At 43.4% G+C, this 17,842-nt stretch overlaps 1 protein-coding gene across 1 annotated transcript in view; it reads left to right on the top strand.

Moving 5' to 3' along the window:
• Positions 1 to 93: 93 nt before the first annotated feature.
• Positions 94 to 17,842, top strand: part of LOC138973447 (uncharacterized) — a 156,037-nt gene continuing 138,288 nt past the window's right edge. Inside the window, exons 1-12 of the mRNA XM_070346168.1 lie at positions 94 to 205; positions 1,217 to 1,383; positions 2,240 to 2,409; positions 4,447 to 4,640; positions 5,706 to 5,831; positions 6,634 to 6,855; positions 8,061 to 8,209; positions 9,223 to 9,334; positions 9,909 to 10,030; positions 15,110 to 15,304; positions 15,841 to 16,072; positions 16,618 to 16,737. Of these exons, the coding sequence (XP_070202269.1) occupies positions 1,286 to 1,383; positions 2,240 to 2,409; positions 4,447 to 4,640; positions 5,706 to 5,831; positions 6,634 to 6,855; positions 8,061 to 8,209; positions 9,223 to 9,334; positions 9,909 to 10,030; positions 15,110 to 15,304; positions 15,841 to 16,072; positions 16,618 to 16,737 (1,740 nt within the window). The 5' untranslated portion in view covers positions 94 to 205; positions 1,217 to 1,285. The remainder of the gene's footprint in view (positions 206 to 1,216; positions 1,384 to 2,239; positions 2,410 to 4,446; positions 4,641 to 5,705; positions 5,832 to 6,633; positions 6,856 to 8,060; positions 8,210 to 9,222; positions 9,335 to 9,908; positions 10,031 to 15,109; positions 15,305 to 15,840; positions 16,073 to 16,617; positions 16,738 to 17,842) is intronic.

The following is a 17,842-nucleotide window of genomic DNA, read 5'->3' as shown; positions in this document are numbered from 1 at the left end:
TGGTTCAAGTTAAAACTACCGGAAGACAGGCAGACCAAGAACCGCTCTAAAAACCTGCTTCGGCACGCGTCCCTAGCAGCGACATCAAACAATATGGCGGACCGCGCGCCATGAAAGCTTGAAGCGCGTGAAGAAGTGATTGTCCTGCCAAATGAATACCGTTTGAAATTTTGGACTCGACCTACAGTTAGGCATTTTGATTCAGGTTGGTTGTGTGTTTTGATTACAGTGATATCGTTGTCAGGGATTGTAAACCATTGTAAAAAGGGTGAAATAGCCAGGCACTGTTACACTGTTGCGATTGCCGATTGGCTTTCATCTTCATCCTTGAATTTTAAAAATTGACATTTCTTTGAGTTTCGTTGCAATGAGCTTAGCGGGGTCTTCTTCTTCTTCTTATTCGTTCATGGGCTTAGACTCACACGTACACTCGTGTTTTTGCACGAGTGGAATTTTACGTGTATGACCGTTTTTACCCAGCCATTTAGGCAGCCATACGCCGTTTTCGGAGGAGCGGGGTAAAATTCAAGTAAAGTCTAATCGTTCTGTGGTCAGTTCGCTTCAGATATTACATATGGTATCTCTGTTGATTTAAAAAAAAACAGGGTTTTAGTCAGTGAGTGACCTTAATGTGTTGTAGATCAATCATCAGTGATTACATACAAAACTTCAAAAGTATCACTATCGGCGATTGGCATTTGAAGAGATCGACTGTGCATATTAATTTCTAAATAATTAATTTCAGATAGTGTGTGTGTGTGTGTCTGCTTTGCTGATTAGTTTTTTTCCCAAAAAGAAATTAGCGAAATGGAACCCAAGCACACACTTGCTCTTGAAAATATATATATCTGGAAAGTGCTTTGGTCTGGTAATGTATGTTCCTGGAACACAAATCAATGGCTGATAGAGATAGGTGACCCACATGGAAGTTATTTTTCCAATGTTTTTTTCTTAATTCTTAGGCCCATTAATTCATTCAGGCCTGAAAGTGGCGAGTATTTTACTCACATGGCGAGTAGAAATCTATAAATGGCGAGTAGAAATGTTAATCTACTCGCCTAAGGCGAGTAAAGTTGCTGAAACAAATGGTTGATTTGGCAAGTAAAATTTGCTCTCTGGCAGGTAAATTATGAGAAGTACTTGCCAAAGGCGAGTGCCCCATTTTGTGGACTTTTAGCGCTGTTATGTTTTGTATGTATTTTTGTATTTGTTGTAGCACTCGGCAGAAGTGCAGACCTTTGTAGATAGTAAACAACCGGCTGGTTGATACACAACTGACATCAAGATGGATGAACGGTTGAAGTGGTTGGAGGTCAGGATCAGCTCTTCGCTGCGACCCCGCAATGAGGACCTCAAGAATATGATGACAAATGATGACAACAGGTATGTATAATCCATGGGGCGGGGGCATAGCTCATACAGTGCAGATCGAGCTGCCAACTGCTACGCTTTCAGCTGTTAAAGAGCAATTGCTATACTACTACGCCAAGTTAAAGATGGCTACGCACAATTAATCACAAGAATGCAACAGTTCCCTCTTTTCTGTGAGTCCTGCGCACAATTTAATAAAGATTCCAAGTGTATAGCAAAAGTCTTAGGACTTGCAGTTGTATACATGTAACCTTAGTGAACTTTTAGGGTATTTTAATTCAGTGGTCCGGTTAAAAAAGGAGTTGTAGATGCAGGAGTAATTTTTTTATTTAATTTAATTCATGAAGCATGGAATGGACACCCTGTAAGCCAACAAGTAAAACAATACTAAGTCCCAAAACTAGATCAGAAAATAAATAGAATGACATTTTGTTTAGAATTAGTGAACTACTCTTGAGAAACCGAAGGCAAATAAACTTTACAATAATAAATGGAAAACAGCAGTGCATAGATCAGGGATGACCAAATCTTGCCAACCGGGCGTGTCACTTTAAAAAAAAAGTGACTAGACCGCCAAAATTTTCACTGGCCCGGTACATGCCACAGTTGCTGCATCTGCAGTGTTTATATATGGCTTTGAATTTCGATATTACACGTACAACCAAAAGTGTTGCATTGGACCAGAATTTTCACTGGCCGGCCGGGCAATTAAGTTGCCTGGCGGTTTCTACTAGCCGGGCAGATTTTGGCCATCCCTGCAAATAGTTCAGATTCATAGTTTTATTACAAAGAACTTATGTGTTGCAGGACAAATGACACTCAAATACCTGAACAATGTCACATTCTGTACATATGTTTTCTTCTCCAGACTGGCGTTCTACGAGTTTGTAAACAATGAAGATGTGAAGCGGATGTTTGTCTACATACGCCCCCCGCGACAGATCACAGCGTCTCTGCAGCCTCCCCATGACCTGAAGGCCAAGTCCATCTTCTTCCTCAAGTGCAACCCAGGGACCAAGCTCACTAAGGACAATCTTGGTAGGTGCAGTAGAAAGCCCCTTTTAAGAACCCATTTGAAAGGATAACTGCAGAGCTGCTTTCAGCATAGCATGCTATGTTTTAAGAGCAATTGCTATGCCAAGCTTAACCTCTTCACTGCCACAGTATAACAGCATTTTGGTATTGCTGTGCGCCAGGGCAAAATTTCGCTTTCTTCGGTAGGTTCACTAATCTGTTCACTGCTCGATCATTTATTGAGATATCTCTTAGATCTTTGGCATGTGTTTTGCTTATACCCTTGGCTATTATAGGATGACATGATCATTGGACTTTGTTTGTGATTGTTATAGTAAAAATTGATAAAATGACCATTTTTGTCAAAAATTAGTTTCCGGGCTTACACACACATTGCAGCACATAAAACCACACAAAACACTGCTAAAACTGGTGTCAAACATCAGGTACTCACATTACAGCCCATAAAAGTATTCTTCTGTGTGGTAATCCATAAATCACTTCTTGTAGAGCTTCCAGAACACTGTATCGCTTGAAAACAGGTCTACGAGTTGAGGTCGGACTTTCCGCCGCCATTGTGAATACTAACATGTCTTGGCAAAGTGGTGAGCTGTCAACACGTGGTATAGTAGCTTATCCGAACAGTCTATGGGAAAGAACTGTGTTTAGAACCCCTACAAGTACTTGGACAGAGGTTACCTCCCATTTAGTTTTCAGAAATGTCCTGAAATGTTGGTGACACAAATCCCACGTATGAGATACGGTTATGGGCGTACGACAAACCAAAAATGACCACGTATTACATACGGGGTGGGCAGTGAAGGGGTTAAGGTTGCTTCACTTAAACACAAAATTACAAGCACGCAACAGTTCCCTTTTTTTTGCGAGTCCTAGCACTCATTTATGCCTCCGAGTCTGAGTAGCGGTCACAAAATAGGTCATACAACATTGTGTACACTTAACCCCTTCACTGCCCACCCCGTATGTAATACGTGGTAATTTTCGGTTTGTCCTACGCCCATAACCGTATCTCATACGTGGGATTTGTGTCAACAACATTTCAGGACATTTCTGAAAACTAAATGGGAGGTACCAACCACTGTCCAAGTACTTGTAAGGGTTCTAAACACATTTCTTTCCCATAGACCGTTCGGATAATGCTGTTATACTGTGGCAGTGAAGGGGTTAATAGTGGCACTGCAGATGGGTATTTTGTGTACCTGCATTATTACACAAGTCTATTCTTGTGCAAGATTTTATAAATGCGGATGTGGGTTTGCTACGCTGAAATTTCTCCAACAAATTCTAAATTGCAACACTTGACGCTTCAGAAGGGTCGGCAGGTCAGTAACTGACGCTGATGGGGTCTATGTCGACCAAAAGAGTGGGATTCCCTGTAGGTGGAGTTCCTGGAGGGGGATTCCCTGTATACAGGGAATACCACAGGATTTAGTTCCTGTAGCGTGTCGCTGATATCGCTGAAAGTCACGTGATGCTTGGCGACATCGGTAGAATTTGATGTTTTTCAATCTTTTTTGATATTTCTTAGAAATTTGAGTATGGTTTGCAAGTTTTATTGAAAATCTCCATCCTGTGGGATTCCCTGTATACAGGGAATCCCCCTCCAGGAACTCCACCTACAGGGAATCCCACTCTTTTGGTCGACATAGACCCCATCAGCCTGTCATGCATACTGCTGATATGATTGAGATTCAACCTGCTAAAGCATATATCTTTCTGACTAACTTTGTTTTGACTTTGGCAATAGTCGATGCATGTATCATTCATTAAATAGACAGACAGACAAACGCTTATGATAAAGATAATGAACTTATGGTCTGATCTCAAAATTGTTGACAAAAGTTGCTTGCAAGATGCTTTCGAGGCAATCATACTCAAAAGACTCCGTTGACGTACTGTAAATGTAACATTTTGTTTTGTCATAAATTAAACGTTCTAATAACCTACAATTCTTGTTTTTTATTTCATTCTGAATTTTGGAACGTTAGCAGTCTATCTGGGTTTTTTTATTTATACATGTATCACTCTCTCTGTTGACAGACAATGAGGTGTTCTACATGGACTGCACAAGTGTTCCACTGGAACACCTGGAGCTGACGATCCGTGAAGTGTTCCTGCCGCTGCTGGGTACGAACACACCGAGCGTGACGGGCGCGGGAATCAACAGCGACAAGCTTATGGACATCATGCACAGGCTGATGGCTGCCGTCGAGGTCTCGCAAGGTCACGTGGAGGTCAGTTTGCATGTTTTGTTCAACATTTTGATGGCTGTTCAGGGATGGTCAAATCGTCCGCCCAATCGCCAGGGTGAGTAAGAAATCTGCCGGGCTAGTAGAAACCGCCTGGCAACTCGCCCGCCTGGCCAGTCAAACATTCTGGGATACACTTTTGGTTGTAATATCGAGTTTCAAAGTCATATAAGCACTGCAGATGCAGCAACTGTGGTATGTACCTGGCCAGCAAAATTTGTAGCGGGCTAGTGACTTTCTTGAAGTTACTCGTCCAGCTGGCGAGTTACAATTTAGCGATTTGGCCATTTTGAGAATATTTGTATCCACAATCAAACAAAAACGTTTTTACTGTTTTGTAATGTAATTTTGAGCATTCCACTATATACAGAATCTTTTGTTTGAGCTTTTCTCTTGTTTTTATTTCTTCATTGAACTTTTATTTTGTGCAGTAGTAGAATGTGATTATTATTTTTTCGTCTGAAATTGTTATTCTGTCTTAATGTCTTCAGACCAGTCCTGTTGTTATGTATTATGTAATGCTATAAACTGCTATACATTATATTGGTATGTTTTGTATGACAGTCATTTAATGACCAGCAACCGGCACGGTTGGCCTAGTGGTAAGGCGTCCGCCCCGTGATCGGGAGGTCATGGGTTCGAACCCCGGCCGGGGTTAACCTAACACTTTAAAATTGGCAATCTAGTGGCTGCTCCGCCTGGCGTCTGGCATTATGGGGTTAGTGCTAGGACTGGTTGGTCCGGTGTCAGAATAATGTGACTGGGACATGAAGCCTGTGCTGCGACTTCTGTCTTGTGTGTGGCGCACGTTATATGTCAAAGCAGCACCGCCCTGATATGGCCCTTCGTGGTCGGCTGGGCGTTAAGCAAACAAACAAAAAACAAAAATAAAGTCATTTAATGGACTTCCAGATTGTTTCAGCATTATTGCCTGACTCTATTCCTTTTAAAATATATATATCTTTGTTTTATTTTATCATCATTTTTTAGAATCCATTTCCTTTTTTTCATCGCTTATCTGAATTCGAAACTTTACCATGTTTTTTTCAGGGGCGCATCATACTGAATCTTCCATCTATTGAGGTGCTGGCTGAGGTCGCTGCCACGCCCAGTCGCAGAGCAGCTGTGTTGCACGTGCTTGAGACGACAGTCATCGGCTGGATCAAACAGATTAGGGTTAGTTTCCATGCCTGTTTGTTGGTGGCGATTGTGGTGAAAATCAAAACAGATAGACTGCCAATGTTCTTTGATTGTTTTTTTCATTGGTGATTGTGGTGATTCAAAGACGGGCGCAGTGGCGTGGTGGTAAGACGTCGGCCTCCTAATCGGGAGGTCGTGAGTTCGAATCCCGGTCGCTGCTGCCTGGTGGGTTAAGAGTTGAGATTTTTCCGATCTCCCAGGTTAACTTATGTGCAGACCTGCTAGTGACTTAACCCCCTTCGTGTGTACACGCAAACACAAGACCAAGTGCGCACAGAAAAGGTCCTGTAATCCATGTTGGAGTTCGGTGGGTTATGGAAACACGAAAATACCCAGCATGCCTACTCAACGAAAGCGGGGAACCCAAATGGACAAACGAGCTCACACGTAACCAGACAATTCTGGAACGCTGAAGAAGAAGAAGAAGGTGATTCAAAACTCTGTCAGGTGACAGGAGAAAACAAAACCAGGATCATGTGTAAAGCATTGTCATATTCATTCAGGGATAACAAAATGTATTGAAATCTTGACTTTTTTATCATTTTGAAATTTGTAAACCCTTTTTGCTCGCCTCATCTCTTCAACCTGCTGAAAAGTGGGGTGAATGGTTAGCTCTGTTTGTACCGCATTGGATTTGGGAGGGAGTCTTAAAATGGTGGTAAATTTACTATACTATAAACAGAAAATCTGGAAAATCAAGGTCTTAACAGACTCACAATACCTTACTTTGCCCATCGTTGCCTTTATGTCCAGTGATACTTTCATGGGCAAATTTCAGGCGGTGCTGCGTCACGACCCCCAGACAGCCTTGACCCAGCAGGCTGGGGCCGAGCCGGGACCACTGGACGAGGTCAAGATGTGGGAGAAGCACTTGGCACGACTCCGGTCCATCGACGAACAGCTGGACTCTGACGTGGCCAAAGATATCCTGCACAACCTGGAACAGGCCGACTCACAGTACGCTCACTCCTTCCAGGCCGTGCGCAAAGACATCAGCAAGGTGGGTGGAATGACAGAAAGGGGTTGATGTGGGGAGGGGGGGGGGGGGGGGGAGGTGTGGCGAGGGAGGGTGGGGGGGGGGGGGGAGGGAGCGTGACGAAGCACATTCTGTATAATCTTGATCAGTTTTACTCCCAGTATGCTCACTCCTTCCTAGCTGTGTAGTAAGACATCAGCAAGGGGTGTCAAAAGACATCAGCAAGGGGAGGTCAGTCAAATGACAGAAAGGGGGAAGGGGGGTCTGGAGGGGGTTTGGGTGGGTTAACGTGGCCAAGGACATCCTGGACAACCTTGAGCAGGCCGACTCCCAGTACGCTCACTCCTTCTAGGTGGTGCGCAAAGACATCAGCAAGGAGGGTGGTGGTAGGAAGATTTCGAAGGGAACAAGAAATTCCTACGAGGTAGAAAAAACACCCCCGTCAAAGGGAAATAACCTTCTCAGTTGGTGGCAGTGACTGAGTGAGAATGGTTATTTCCCTTTGACCATGAAGATGTCCCTCTATAAGTCCTTGTATAATTTTAATCCACCAATAACTCCCTAACCGTGTGTTTGACTGGTCCCAATTTTTGTAAGGACCGTCTCAGGAATGTATAGAACCTGTTCACCAAGTTTGGTGACGATCGGTCCGTTCATTCTTGAGATCTATATGCGAACACAAACAAACAAACAAACAAACAAACAAACAAACACATCGAGCGAAACCTATACACACCCCTATACCGGGGGTGTAAAAACTGGTGTGGGCGGGGTGGGGTGGGGTGACTTTGCCAAGGACTTTCTGTTCAATCTTGAGCAGTTTTACCTCCAGTAAGCTCACTCTTTCCAGGCTGAGCGCAAAGACATCAGCATGGTGGTGGTGGTGGGGGGGGGGGGGGGGGGGGGGCGCTGACAACTAAGGACATTCAGCAAGGTTGGTGGATGAGAGAAAGGGGTGGAGTGGGGGGGGGGGGGTTGTCTTAGAAGGGGAGGGGGGGGGAGGGGATTACATGAACAAGGACGTTCTTTATCATTTTTGTGCAGTGTGTTAGTGAGTGAGTACGGGAGAGGGAGAGAGTGAATGTGTATGTGTGAGTCGGTGCATGTTTCATATTTAAGGTCAGTGATTAACAAATTCACATAGTTTCATGCATGAGAGTCCAGTTTGTGGTTTCAGAATTAACAATTTATCATGGTAGTATCTGAATTCATCATATGAAATGTTCCAGGCGGAGGCGGAAACGATGAAGATCTTAAAGTTCCTCAGCACCATGCGGCCCTGGTTTCAGCAGCTTCACGACGCCTGTGAACCCAAAGAGATGCTCAAACTCTTCAAACCCCTGATGACTGTGCTCAACCTGGTGTGGTCTCACTCTGTGTAAGTGAATTGAGCACGTGGTAAATCCGAAAATAACAAGCATGCATCCTCCGAGATGGCGGGGTAAAAACGGTCATACACATGAGAACCTACTCGTGGGATTTTAATTCTGTGTCAGGGGCTTACATCCATGAGAGGTGGCATAGGACAAATGTCCTGGACAATGCAAAAGTGATAGGACATTTGTCCCGAACAAAACTAAATGAATATGACCTTTTTTTCTCGCAACAAAACGTACACTATGAGCATGTTTATTTCTGCTTGGAGACACATCGCTTCGCAAAACATCAATAAATAAGCAAATAAAACTACTGTAAATTGGAAAGTACTGACAATGTCCACATCAAATGAAAGCATAATCGGATAATGACCACTTTGTGACAAAAACAATAGGACATATGTCCTCTTGCATGAAAAATGTATAGGACATTTGGAAAAAATATCTGTGTATGTCCGATGTCCGACGTGGATGTGAGCCCCTGCTGTGTTAGTGGATCGAATACGGATGAGATAAGAGGAGATAGTCTCCAGAATTAAGCTCAATTAGCCGGAGATAAAAGATAGAAGAAAGTACAGTGGAACCCCCCTTTTAAGACCTCAACAAATCTGACATAATCAGGTCTTAAAAAGGAGGGAGTCTTAAAATGGGGGATAATTTACAGAGGTTATGAATAGAAAGTCTAAGAAAACAGGGTCTTAAAATGGGGGTCTAAAAAGGGGGGTTCCACTGCAAAATCAGGAAGACACAGAAATTCTTAAATAGACTTGCATTATTTTGTTCGCATTTTTACAAAAATGTGTTTCTTTTTTTCTGTTGATTATTAAAGTTTGCTTTAAAAAGTGCAATTTGTGTGTTTACGAATTCAAGAGACGATACTTTGTTCATTTTCATTTACTCATGGAGGACGAGAGATTCTAAAAAAAACAAATCAGGTTTTGTACTTTGTGTTTGAAAATTTGAAGAGAAATACATTGTCTGCCTATTCAAGAATGTGTTTGTGTTCTTGTCACAGGTATTACCACCAGATTGACAAGTTTCACAACTTGCTGCGCCTGTTGTCCAACGAAGTGGTGCATCGCGCCATAGCTATTGTCGGAGAGGACATTATGCGGGAACCGCTGGAGGTTGGCTCTTTAGTTTTTTGTTCTTGTACATATTTTTTCTTCTGTTCAACGGAACTCACATTTTAAGACATTCTTTTTTCTTCATTGTTCGTTGCTTGGATCTCCCATTTACATGTGTTTTTTGCACGAGTGGGTTTTAACGCGCACACACCCCCTTACCTACACACACAAGCACACATACACACACATGTAAGTATGCATGTAGTCACATGCACAAAAGCACCACACCCACCCACATGCATCCTCCCCACACACACACACACACATACATAAATGTATGTAGGTATGAATGTAGACATGTGCACACATACAAACACGCAAGTAGGCATGCAGTTACTGACACACACACAGTCACAGTCACACTCACACCCACACGCACACACTGACACTAACACACACACGCACATACAAACACGCAAGTACGCATGCAGTTACTAATTAACACACACACACATACGCACACACACACGCTCACGCACACACACTGACACACACACACTCACACACACACACACACACACACACACACACACACAAGCTCATCCTAAACATCCACATGGTATCATTCTTTCAGTCTTACTCCAAGCTGAAGGAAGCCCTGAGGGTGTGTGCAGCATTCAGAGGAACCTACCTCGACTTCAAGGACAAAGCGGATGACAAGAATGCACAGAACATCGCTGAAAACGCAGAAAGATTGTAAGTGCTCTCATTTTCCTATTCCTCAAAAGAAGTACAGTTGAACCTGCCTGTAACTACCTTATTCTTCTTCTTCTGCGTTGGTGGCCTATAACTCCCACGTACATTCGTGTTTTTGCACGAGTGGATTTTTACGTGTATGACCGTTTTTACCCCGCCATTTAGGCAACCATACGCCGCTTTTGGAGGGGCGGGGATATAGCTCAGTTGGTAGCACGCTGGATTTGTATTCAGTTGGCCGCTGTCAGCGTGAGTTCGATCCCAGGTTCGGCGGAAATTTATTTCAGAGTCAAATTTGTGTGCAGACTCTCTTCGGTGTCCGAACTCCCCCCCGTGTACACTACATTGGGTGTGCACGTTAAAGATCCCACGATTGACAAAAGGGTCTTTCCTGGCAAAAATTGCTTAGGCACAGTTCATAATTGTCTACCTATACCCGTGTGACTTGGAATAATAGGCCGTGAAAGGTAAATATGCGCCGAAATGGCTGCAATTACTGGCCGTATAAAATTTCATCTCACACGGCATCACTGCAGAGCGCCTATAACTGTACCCACGGAATATGCGCGATATAAGCCTCATTGATTGATTGATTGATTGGCTGGGTATTTTCATGTTTCTATAACCCACCGAACTCTGACATGGATTACAGGATCTTTTCCGTGCGCACTTGGTCTTGTGCTTGCATGTGCATATAAGCCACTAAGCAGGTCTGCACATAAGTTGACCTGGGAGATCGGAAAAAACTCCACACTTAACCCACCAGGCGGCCGCTGCCAGGATTCGAACTCACGACCTTCCGATTAAGAGGCAGACGTCTTACCACCCCGCCACAGCGCCCGTCTGTCTGTAACTACCATCCAAGGGACCAACTAAAAGTGGTCATTATAGATCAGTGATCTTTATGGAAAGGTGATTTATAGTGAGAAAAAATAGTCTGAGGTTGCTTGGGGAGGTAGGACTGTAATTGAAATGATGAAATGAGAACTACAATCTTGAGTGCGAATTTTAATTCCGAAGTCATTTATCTAACTCTTTCGGCTATCTTTATTGTTTATGATAAGTAACTGGTGGTTTAAGTTAATTCATGCTTGACAGTCTCTTATAACCAATATGTCCACAATGCGGACAATATAAAGAGAAGATGACAACAACAAAAAGACAAAAACATGGAAATTATTGCTCCTCATCTGTATGGTTTGTATCGTACTAGAGCTCCAAGGATTCATGTGAGTAATTTGACACAGAAACTTATGCACTTTACACATATGCACTGTGCAATTGTCTGATCAAATCAGCATGTATTATTGATTCTGATTTATTTTTAAACCACATCAGAATTGCTTAATAGCATGGCAAATTCTATTACTTTTTCAATGAAGCAGATATTTTGGCTGTAGTTTCTTCACACCTTTGCCTGTACCGTTCAGATTTTCAGTGCACTGTCACATTTTGCTGGAAAGCTGTTATTTGTGACCCTCCACCACGGTGTGAGTCGCATATGTCACCTTTGCATGATTTTCATGTTTTTAGATTTTCCTAAAGAGTTTTTGACTCACATGCGAAGCAAAAGTGAGTCTATGTACTCACCCGAGTCGTCCGTCCGTCCGTCCGGACGTCCGGACGTCCGTCCGTCCGTCCGTCCGTCCGGAAAACTTTAACGTTGGATATTTCTTGGACACTATTCAGTCTATCAGTACCAAATTTGGCAAGATGGTGTATGATGACAAGGCCCCAAAAAACATACATAGCATCTTGACCTTGCTTCAAGGTCAAGGTCGCAGGGGCCATAAATGTTGCCTAAAAAACAGCTATTTTTCACATTTTTCACATTTTCTCTGAAGTTTTTGAGATTGAATACCTCACCTATATATGATATATAGGGCAAAGTAAGCCCCATCTTTTGATACCAGTTTGGTTTACCTTGCTTCAAGGTCAAGGTCACAGGAGCTCTTCAAAGTTGGATTGTATACATATTTTGAAGTGACCTTGACCCTGAACTATGGAAGATAACTGTTTCAAACTTAAAAATTATGTGGGGCACATGTTATGCTTTCATCATGAGACACATTTGGTCACATATGATCAAGGTCAAGGTCACTTTGACCCTTATGAAATGTGACCAAAATAAGGTAGTGAACCACTAAAAGTGACCATATCTCATGGTAGAAAGAGCCAATAAGCACCATTGTACTTCCTATGTCTTGAATTAACAGCTTTGTGTTGCATGACCTTGGATGACCTTGACCTTGGGTCAAGGTCACATGTATTTTGGTAGGAAAAATGTGTAAAGCAGTTCTTAGTGTATGATGTCATTGCTAGGTTTAGGTCAAGCATGTGAGTCGTATGGGCTTTGCCCTTCTTGTTTATGCTCTATCCAGTGGTGAAAACCGTTTTAGAAAGGAGCGAAAATTTTTGAGTTATAAGCCTGTGACTAAGGTGACCCTCACACTGTTACCAGACACCCCCGGACTTATATTAAGCCTTGCGCAGAACCGCACGAGGTGACATGCGACTCATTCCGTGGTGGAGGGTCACATTTGTTCTCACTTTTCCGTTTACTTTTGCTACTTGCATGGGTGGGATTCTTCCGGTATATGCCGGAAATCCGGATTCGATTATGGCCTTTTTTTCTCTCTCTTTTTGTTGTTGTTGGTTTTTTTTGTTCAGTTGAGGTTGATTTGTCTGGTTCTTCAGGATTCATGACACTTTCAGTCCCACCCATGTACTTGTCATATTTTAACCTGGCATTTTTCAACAAGCATTTTATTTTCATTTCTTGTCACTATGCCACATTTTGTTGTACTTTTCAACTACGTTTTTCAGTAAGGATCTGTGTGAGTGTTTCTTTGTGTGAGTGTGTGTGGGTGTATGTGTGTAGGTTGGTCTGTGTCAGTGTGTGTGTGTGTGTGGGTTGGTCTGTGTCAGTGTGTGTGCGTGTGGGTTGGTCTGTAGGTCTGTGTGAGTGTGTGTGTGTGCATGTGTGTGTGTACATACATAGTGAAACCTCAATGAAAACTTGATGTATCAATTTTCTAAGTGGACCAACAAAACAGTGAAACCTCTCTTTGTCTTTGATGACCCTCGGTTTTAAGAACCCATCTTCTTTTTTAAAAACTTGTTTACCAAGTATGCACATTAACCTCTGTTTCCCCCCGCGGGTTAGGGGGAAGAATTTACCCGATGCTCCCCAGCATGTCGTAAGAGGCGACTAACGGATTCTGTTTCTCCTTTTACCCTTGTTAAGTGTTTCTTGTATAGAATATAGTCAATTTTTGTAAAGATTTTAGTCAAGCAGTATGTAAGAAATGTTAAGTCCTTTGAACTGGAAACTTGCATTCTCCCAGTAAGGTAATATATTGTACTACGTTGCAAGCCCCTGGAGCAAATTTTTGATTAGTGCTTTTGTGAACAAGAAACAATTGACAATTAAGTGGCTCTATCCCATCTCCCCCCCTTTCCCCGTCGCGATATAACCTTCGTGGTTGAAAACGACGTTAAACACCAAATAAAGAAATAAAGAAAGAAAGAACCTCTGTTTTAAAATGACATGACCACCATGCTGAAGCCACTGGCAGTGGATTGAATGAACACTCTGACTCAAGTAATCAAAAAAAGATAGACGGCTATCGTTCCAAAATTAAGAATAGATAAACAAGAACGGTACGATTATTGGAACATTGAATTTATGTCAAAATGTTACTGGGTCACCCCCCGCGGGTTAGGGGGAAGAATTTACCCGATGCTCCCCAGAGGCGACTAACGGATTCTGTTTCTCCTTTTACCCTTGTTAAGTGTTTCTTGTATAGAATATAGTCAATGTTTGTAAAGATTTTAGTCAAGCAGTATGTAAGAAATGTTAAGTCCTTTGTACTGGAAACTTGCATTCTCCCAGTAAGGTCATATATTGTACTACGTTGCAAGCCCCTGGAGCAAGTTTTTGATTGGTGCTTTTGTGAACAAGAAACAATTGACAAGTGGCTCTATCCCATCCGTCGCCATATAACCTTGAACGGTTAAAAACGACGTTAAACACCAAATAAAGAAAGAAAGTTACTGGGTTGAATTTTATTAAATATAACTGTTTGTTTTGTCATTACAGACCTGTTTACCCTTACGATTTTGGCGTAATTTATTACGATTTTCTGCAAAAAATACGCCATTCCGCTATCCGTGTCAAGACTACGATTTTTATAAATAAAAAAAATGTTTAAAAAAAAAAAAAATTTTTTTTTTTTTTTTTTTTTTTTTTTTATTAATTCACATGTTTGGCATTGGGTTTTTTTCAATGTCAAAATGGGGTGAACAAGCACAGCACTGACCAGAGATCATGTCTGTCTGATGAGACGCTGGAGAGCCTTATTCTAGTGGTGAAGTCTCGCCCTCACTCATTCGGCAAGCGCAAGTACAGTAGAGAAGCGCTTGACACACTGAAAAAGGCCTACTACGAGCAAAAGAATCAGTGATGCATGTGCTTTTGATGTGATCTTCTTTGAAATTATGATGACTACAAAAACTGACTGATGTGTTTTGTTTGTGAATGATGGATATATGTGCATGATTGCGTTTCGCAGACACAGTTGTCATGTGCGTTGTAATTGGCGACGAATGCTGGATGATTACTATTTTTGTGCCAGGATTACTATTTTTGGGGCTGAGCATTACTCCAAAACTTATGGGGGTAAACAGGTCTGTCATTAGTTAAACCTTCCAATAATCTACTGTATTTGGCTTTTGACTTTGACACAAGCTCAAACCACCTACTATGGACAGCACATTTGGAACAATCTGACAGAACCTGCCTCTAAAAAAACAATTGTCTCTTAATTTGTCTGGGTCTTCTTAACACAGTGGATTAAGCCGTCTTTTATGACCCCACCCCCCCCCACCCCCCGCAACAACAACATTTAAGACTCGCTCTTGTTTTAAAACCTCTTTTCTCAGACTTTCTGTTCATCGCCTACAGACATTTAAGACTCCCTGTTTAAGACCTGATTTTTTCAGATTTGTGGAGGTCTTAAAAAGGGGGTTCCACTGTATGTCCTTTCTCACTCTGCTTTGTTGTTGATTTGATCTCAGGGCTGCACGGCCCCATGGGAACCTGTTCACCACCAAGATGTACGGACCGCACGCCTACACCCCTCGCTACGGGCTGCGCAGTTTGGACTCGGACGGAAGCAGCACGTCGCTGAATGAAGAGGATCTGATGACGGACTCCCCATGGCCGCCGCGCAACGCTCCGTGCTTTGATCTCCTCAACAGCTTCATGGAGAGGTGGGTTTGTGTGTGGGTGTGTGTGAATTAGGGGGGGGGGGGGTATTACCATGCAACGCTCCATGCATGTTTTGGTCTTCTTAACAGCTGTAAGGAGAGGTGGGTGTGTGTGTGTGTGTGTGTGTGTGTGTGTGTGTGTGTGTGTGTGTGTGTGTGAAGGGAGTAGGATGATGAGTGTGTGTGTGGAGAGGAGGATGGACTAGTGTGTGAGGCGGGGGGGTAGAGAGGGGTTATGAGGATGAAATGTATGTGTGTATATGAAGGAGCGAAGTGGGAGGGGGGGGGATGGTGTGCATCTAAGTGATAGAGTATGTAATAAAAGTGTGTGAGTGTCTAGTTATCCATTGGTATACTGTGGAAATGAGGGTGTGGTGTTCACATGCACACATATACGAAAGCACACACATTCAAACTCACACACACACACACACATGCAATTTCAAAAGTGTGCACGCTCAGCCAAAAATGCATAGCAGAATGCACACATGCTCACTGAGACTCAAAGAATACAAACAAAGCACTTTTTCCACCAACAGATGCAATGATGTTCTGGAGCTGGTCGAGACGACGCGTCACTTTCGTCTGTTAGCCGGAGCGGCAGAGGTAGGGGGTGCTGGCAGCATGAGCCTGGATGCCATGGTGAAGGAGATCCATCAGAAGTATACGCAGGCCATGAACGACTTTTTCTCCGTCGTCACCAATGTGCTCAACATCGACGGCTCGCAGTCCTTTGAGCGCGCCTTCTTCCAGTTCCGCACCATCGTCAAGGTAGGGTTTTGCAAGCGTGGCTGAGATTCATTGACTGATTCATGAAATTACAGCAGTGTGCATTGACTTGTTCATTATTTATTTACACAGGTGAATACGAGCTTGTCTGGTTTCTTTGAACTGTGTTTGTACTTGTTGAAAGCCAACTCATTCCAGAATCCAGAAGGGGGGGGGGGGGGGGGGGGTGGGGGGGAGAGCCTGGGGGTTAAAAGGAAGGTTCCACTGGAACCTGATGGTATGAACAGTGTGTTGCAGAACTGATTGTGAAACCCCTTGACTGCTTGAAGTATTTAGTTAAAAAAAAAGTCTTTTACAAAATCATAACATGCAATATAAAACAAAGACACCAAAACTGAGAAAATGGTCTTCAGGGGAGGCAAACATCTTTCTGCATTTGAAAGGGCAATATACAGTGGTTTCCCTTGTCAGAGTATTGATTATTTCATGGTAGCAAAACAAAACAGAAAAACATTATTGATGTGTATTGTGTCACTTTAAGGGTTAAACTCATGGAATAATTTCCGTCATTACATGTATTTTTTCAGTCGCTGGAGAAGCGTCTGTCGGGGATCCTGCGCCAGGCGTTCACTCAGTGCCCCACAGTGGAGTCTCAGCTACGTCTGCTGGAGGTCTTTGAGGGGGTCAGCGGTCGTGAGATGGTGCAGGTAAGATCTGCCTAGGTTAGCTACAACTCTGACTTGTTCTCTTTTGAGAATGCTGGTTTTTTTAAAATTAATTGTTTACCGGCCCCCGTAGCGCAGTGGTTAGCGCATCGGGCTGTGGGCCGGGAGGTCGTGGGTTCGAATCCCATCAGGGTCATGTGGGTTTTTCGGGCTACGGTCGGCTCCTACCCAGAGTGGAAGTGCTATGGTTCCTATGGGAAGGCTGGAATCACACAGCCGAGTGTCATTCACTTAACGAATGCGACTTTGAGGGTGCTCAGGTTCTGTTTACCTGACCAACACCGCAGGTGCTGCAGTTCTCGGGCCTGGTTGACACCAGGATATATTATGACAGTAAGCGTAGAGTGCTGCCCTGTCACGTAGTCTCAAACCAAAATTGGAAATCCATAGCATCATCATTATAATCATCCTCATCTCATTAATCATCCAAAATTATAAATTGTCCTTGCTCTTGTGGCCCTTCATGCCCGGAGCTCTCATGGTGACCTTGGTCTCAGTGTTCCTGTTCCATCCTTCCCTGAAAAGTACTTCTGCTGTCAGTCTTCAACGTGTGACGTTCTGGGGGGTCGACGGAGGGACGTGGTGGCGGTCTGCTCTCTGGAGGGGACCCTCACTCAGTCTGGCTCCGCGACTTAGCAGTCAATGTCGTTAGTAGGGGGCATAGTAGGTAGTGGGCTGCGTCCGTTAGCTCGGGACAGACCCACTACTGAACACCGTCGAAGTGACTCAGCAGAAGTGCAGTGTCATCTTCCGAGGGTAGCCTACCGCAGCGACCCGACATCCCTCCCTGGAGCGTCTGTAAAATCGGCAAGTCTGGCAGCGGAACGAAATTCAGATGTGGATGGAGCAGTGAGTGCAGGGACGGGGCGGCGTGAGAGCACACCGGGACAAGGAACAGGTGCAGGGAAAAAAAAAAAAAAAAAAAAAAAAAGAAACTTCATTTAAAAAAAAAAAAATAAATAAATAAAAAAAAAAATAAAATAAAAATTAATTGTTTGATGCATTTATCATTGGGCGGTTCTGGTGAGGTTATGCCCCCTCTTTCTTTCGGCTGGTAACTGGCTCCACCTCGCGGCAAGATCACACG

The sequence above is a fragment of the Littorina saxatilis genome, linkage group LG8 (genome assembly GCF_037325665.1).
Source record: "Littorina saxatilis isolate snail1 linkage group LG8, US_GU_Lsax_2.0, whole genome shotgun sequence".
NCBI classification, from domain to species: domain Eukaryota; kingdom Metazoa; phylum Mollusca; class Gastropoda; order Littorinimorpha; family Littorinidae; genus Littorina; species Littorina saxatilis.
This window is presented reverse-complemented; position numbering and strand designations above follow the sequence as displayed.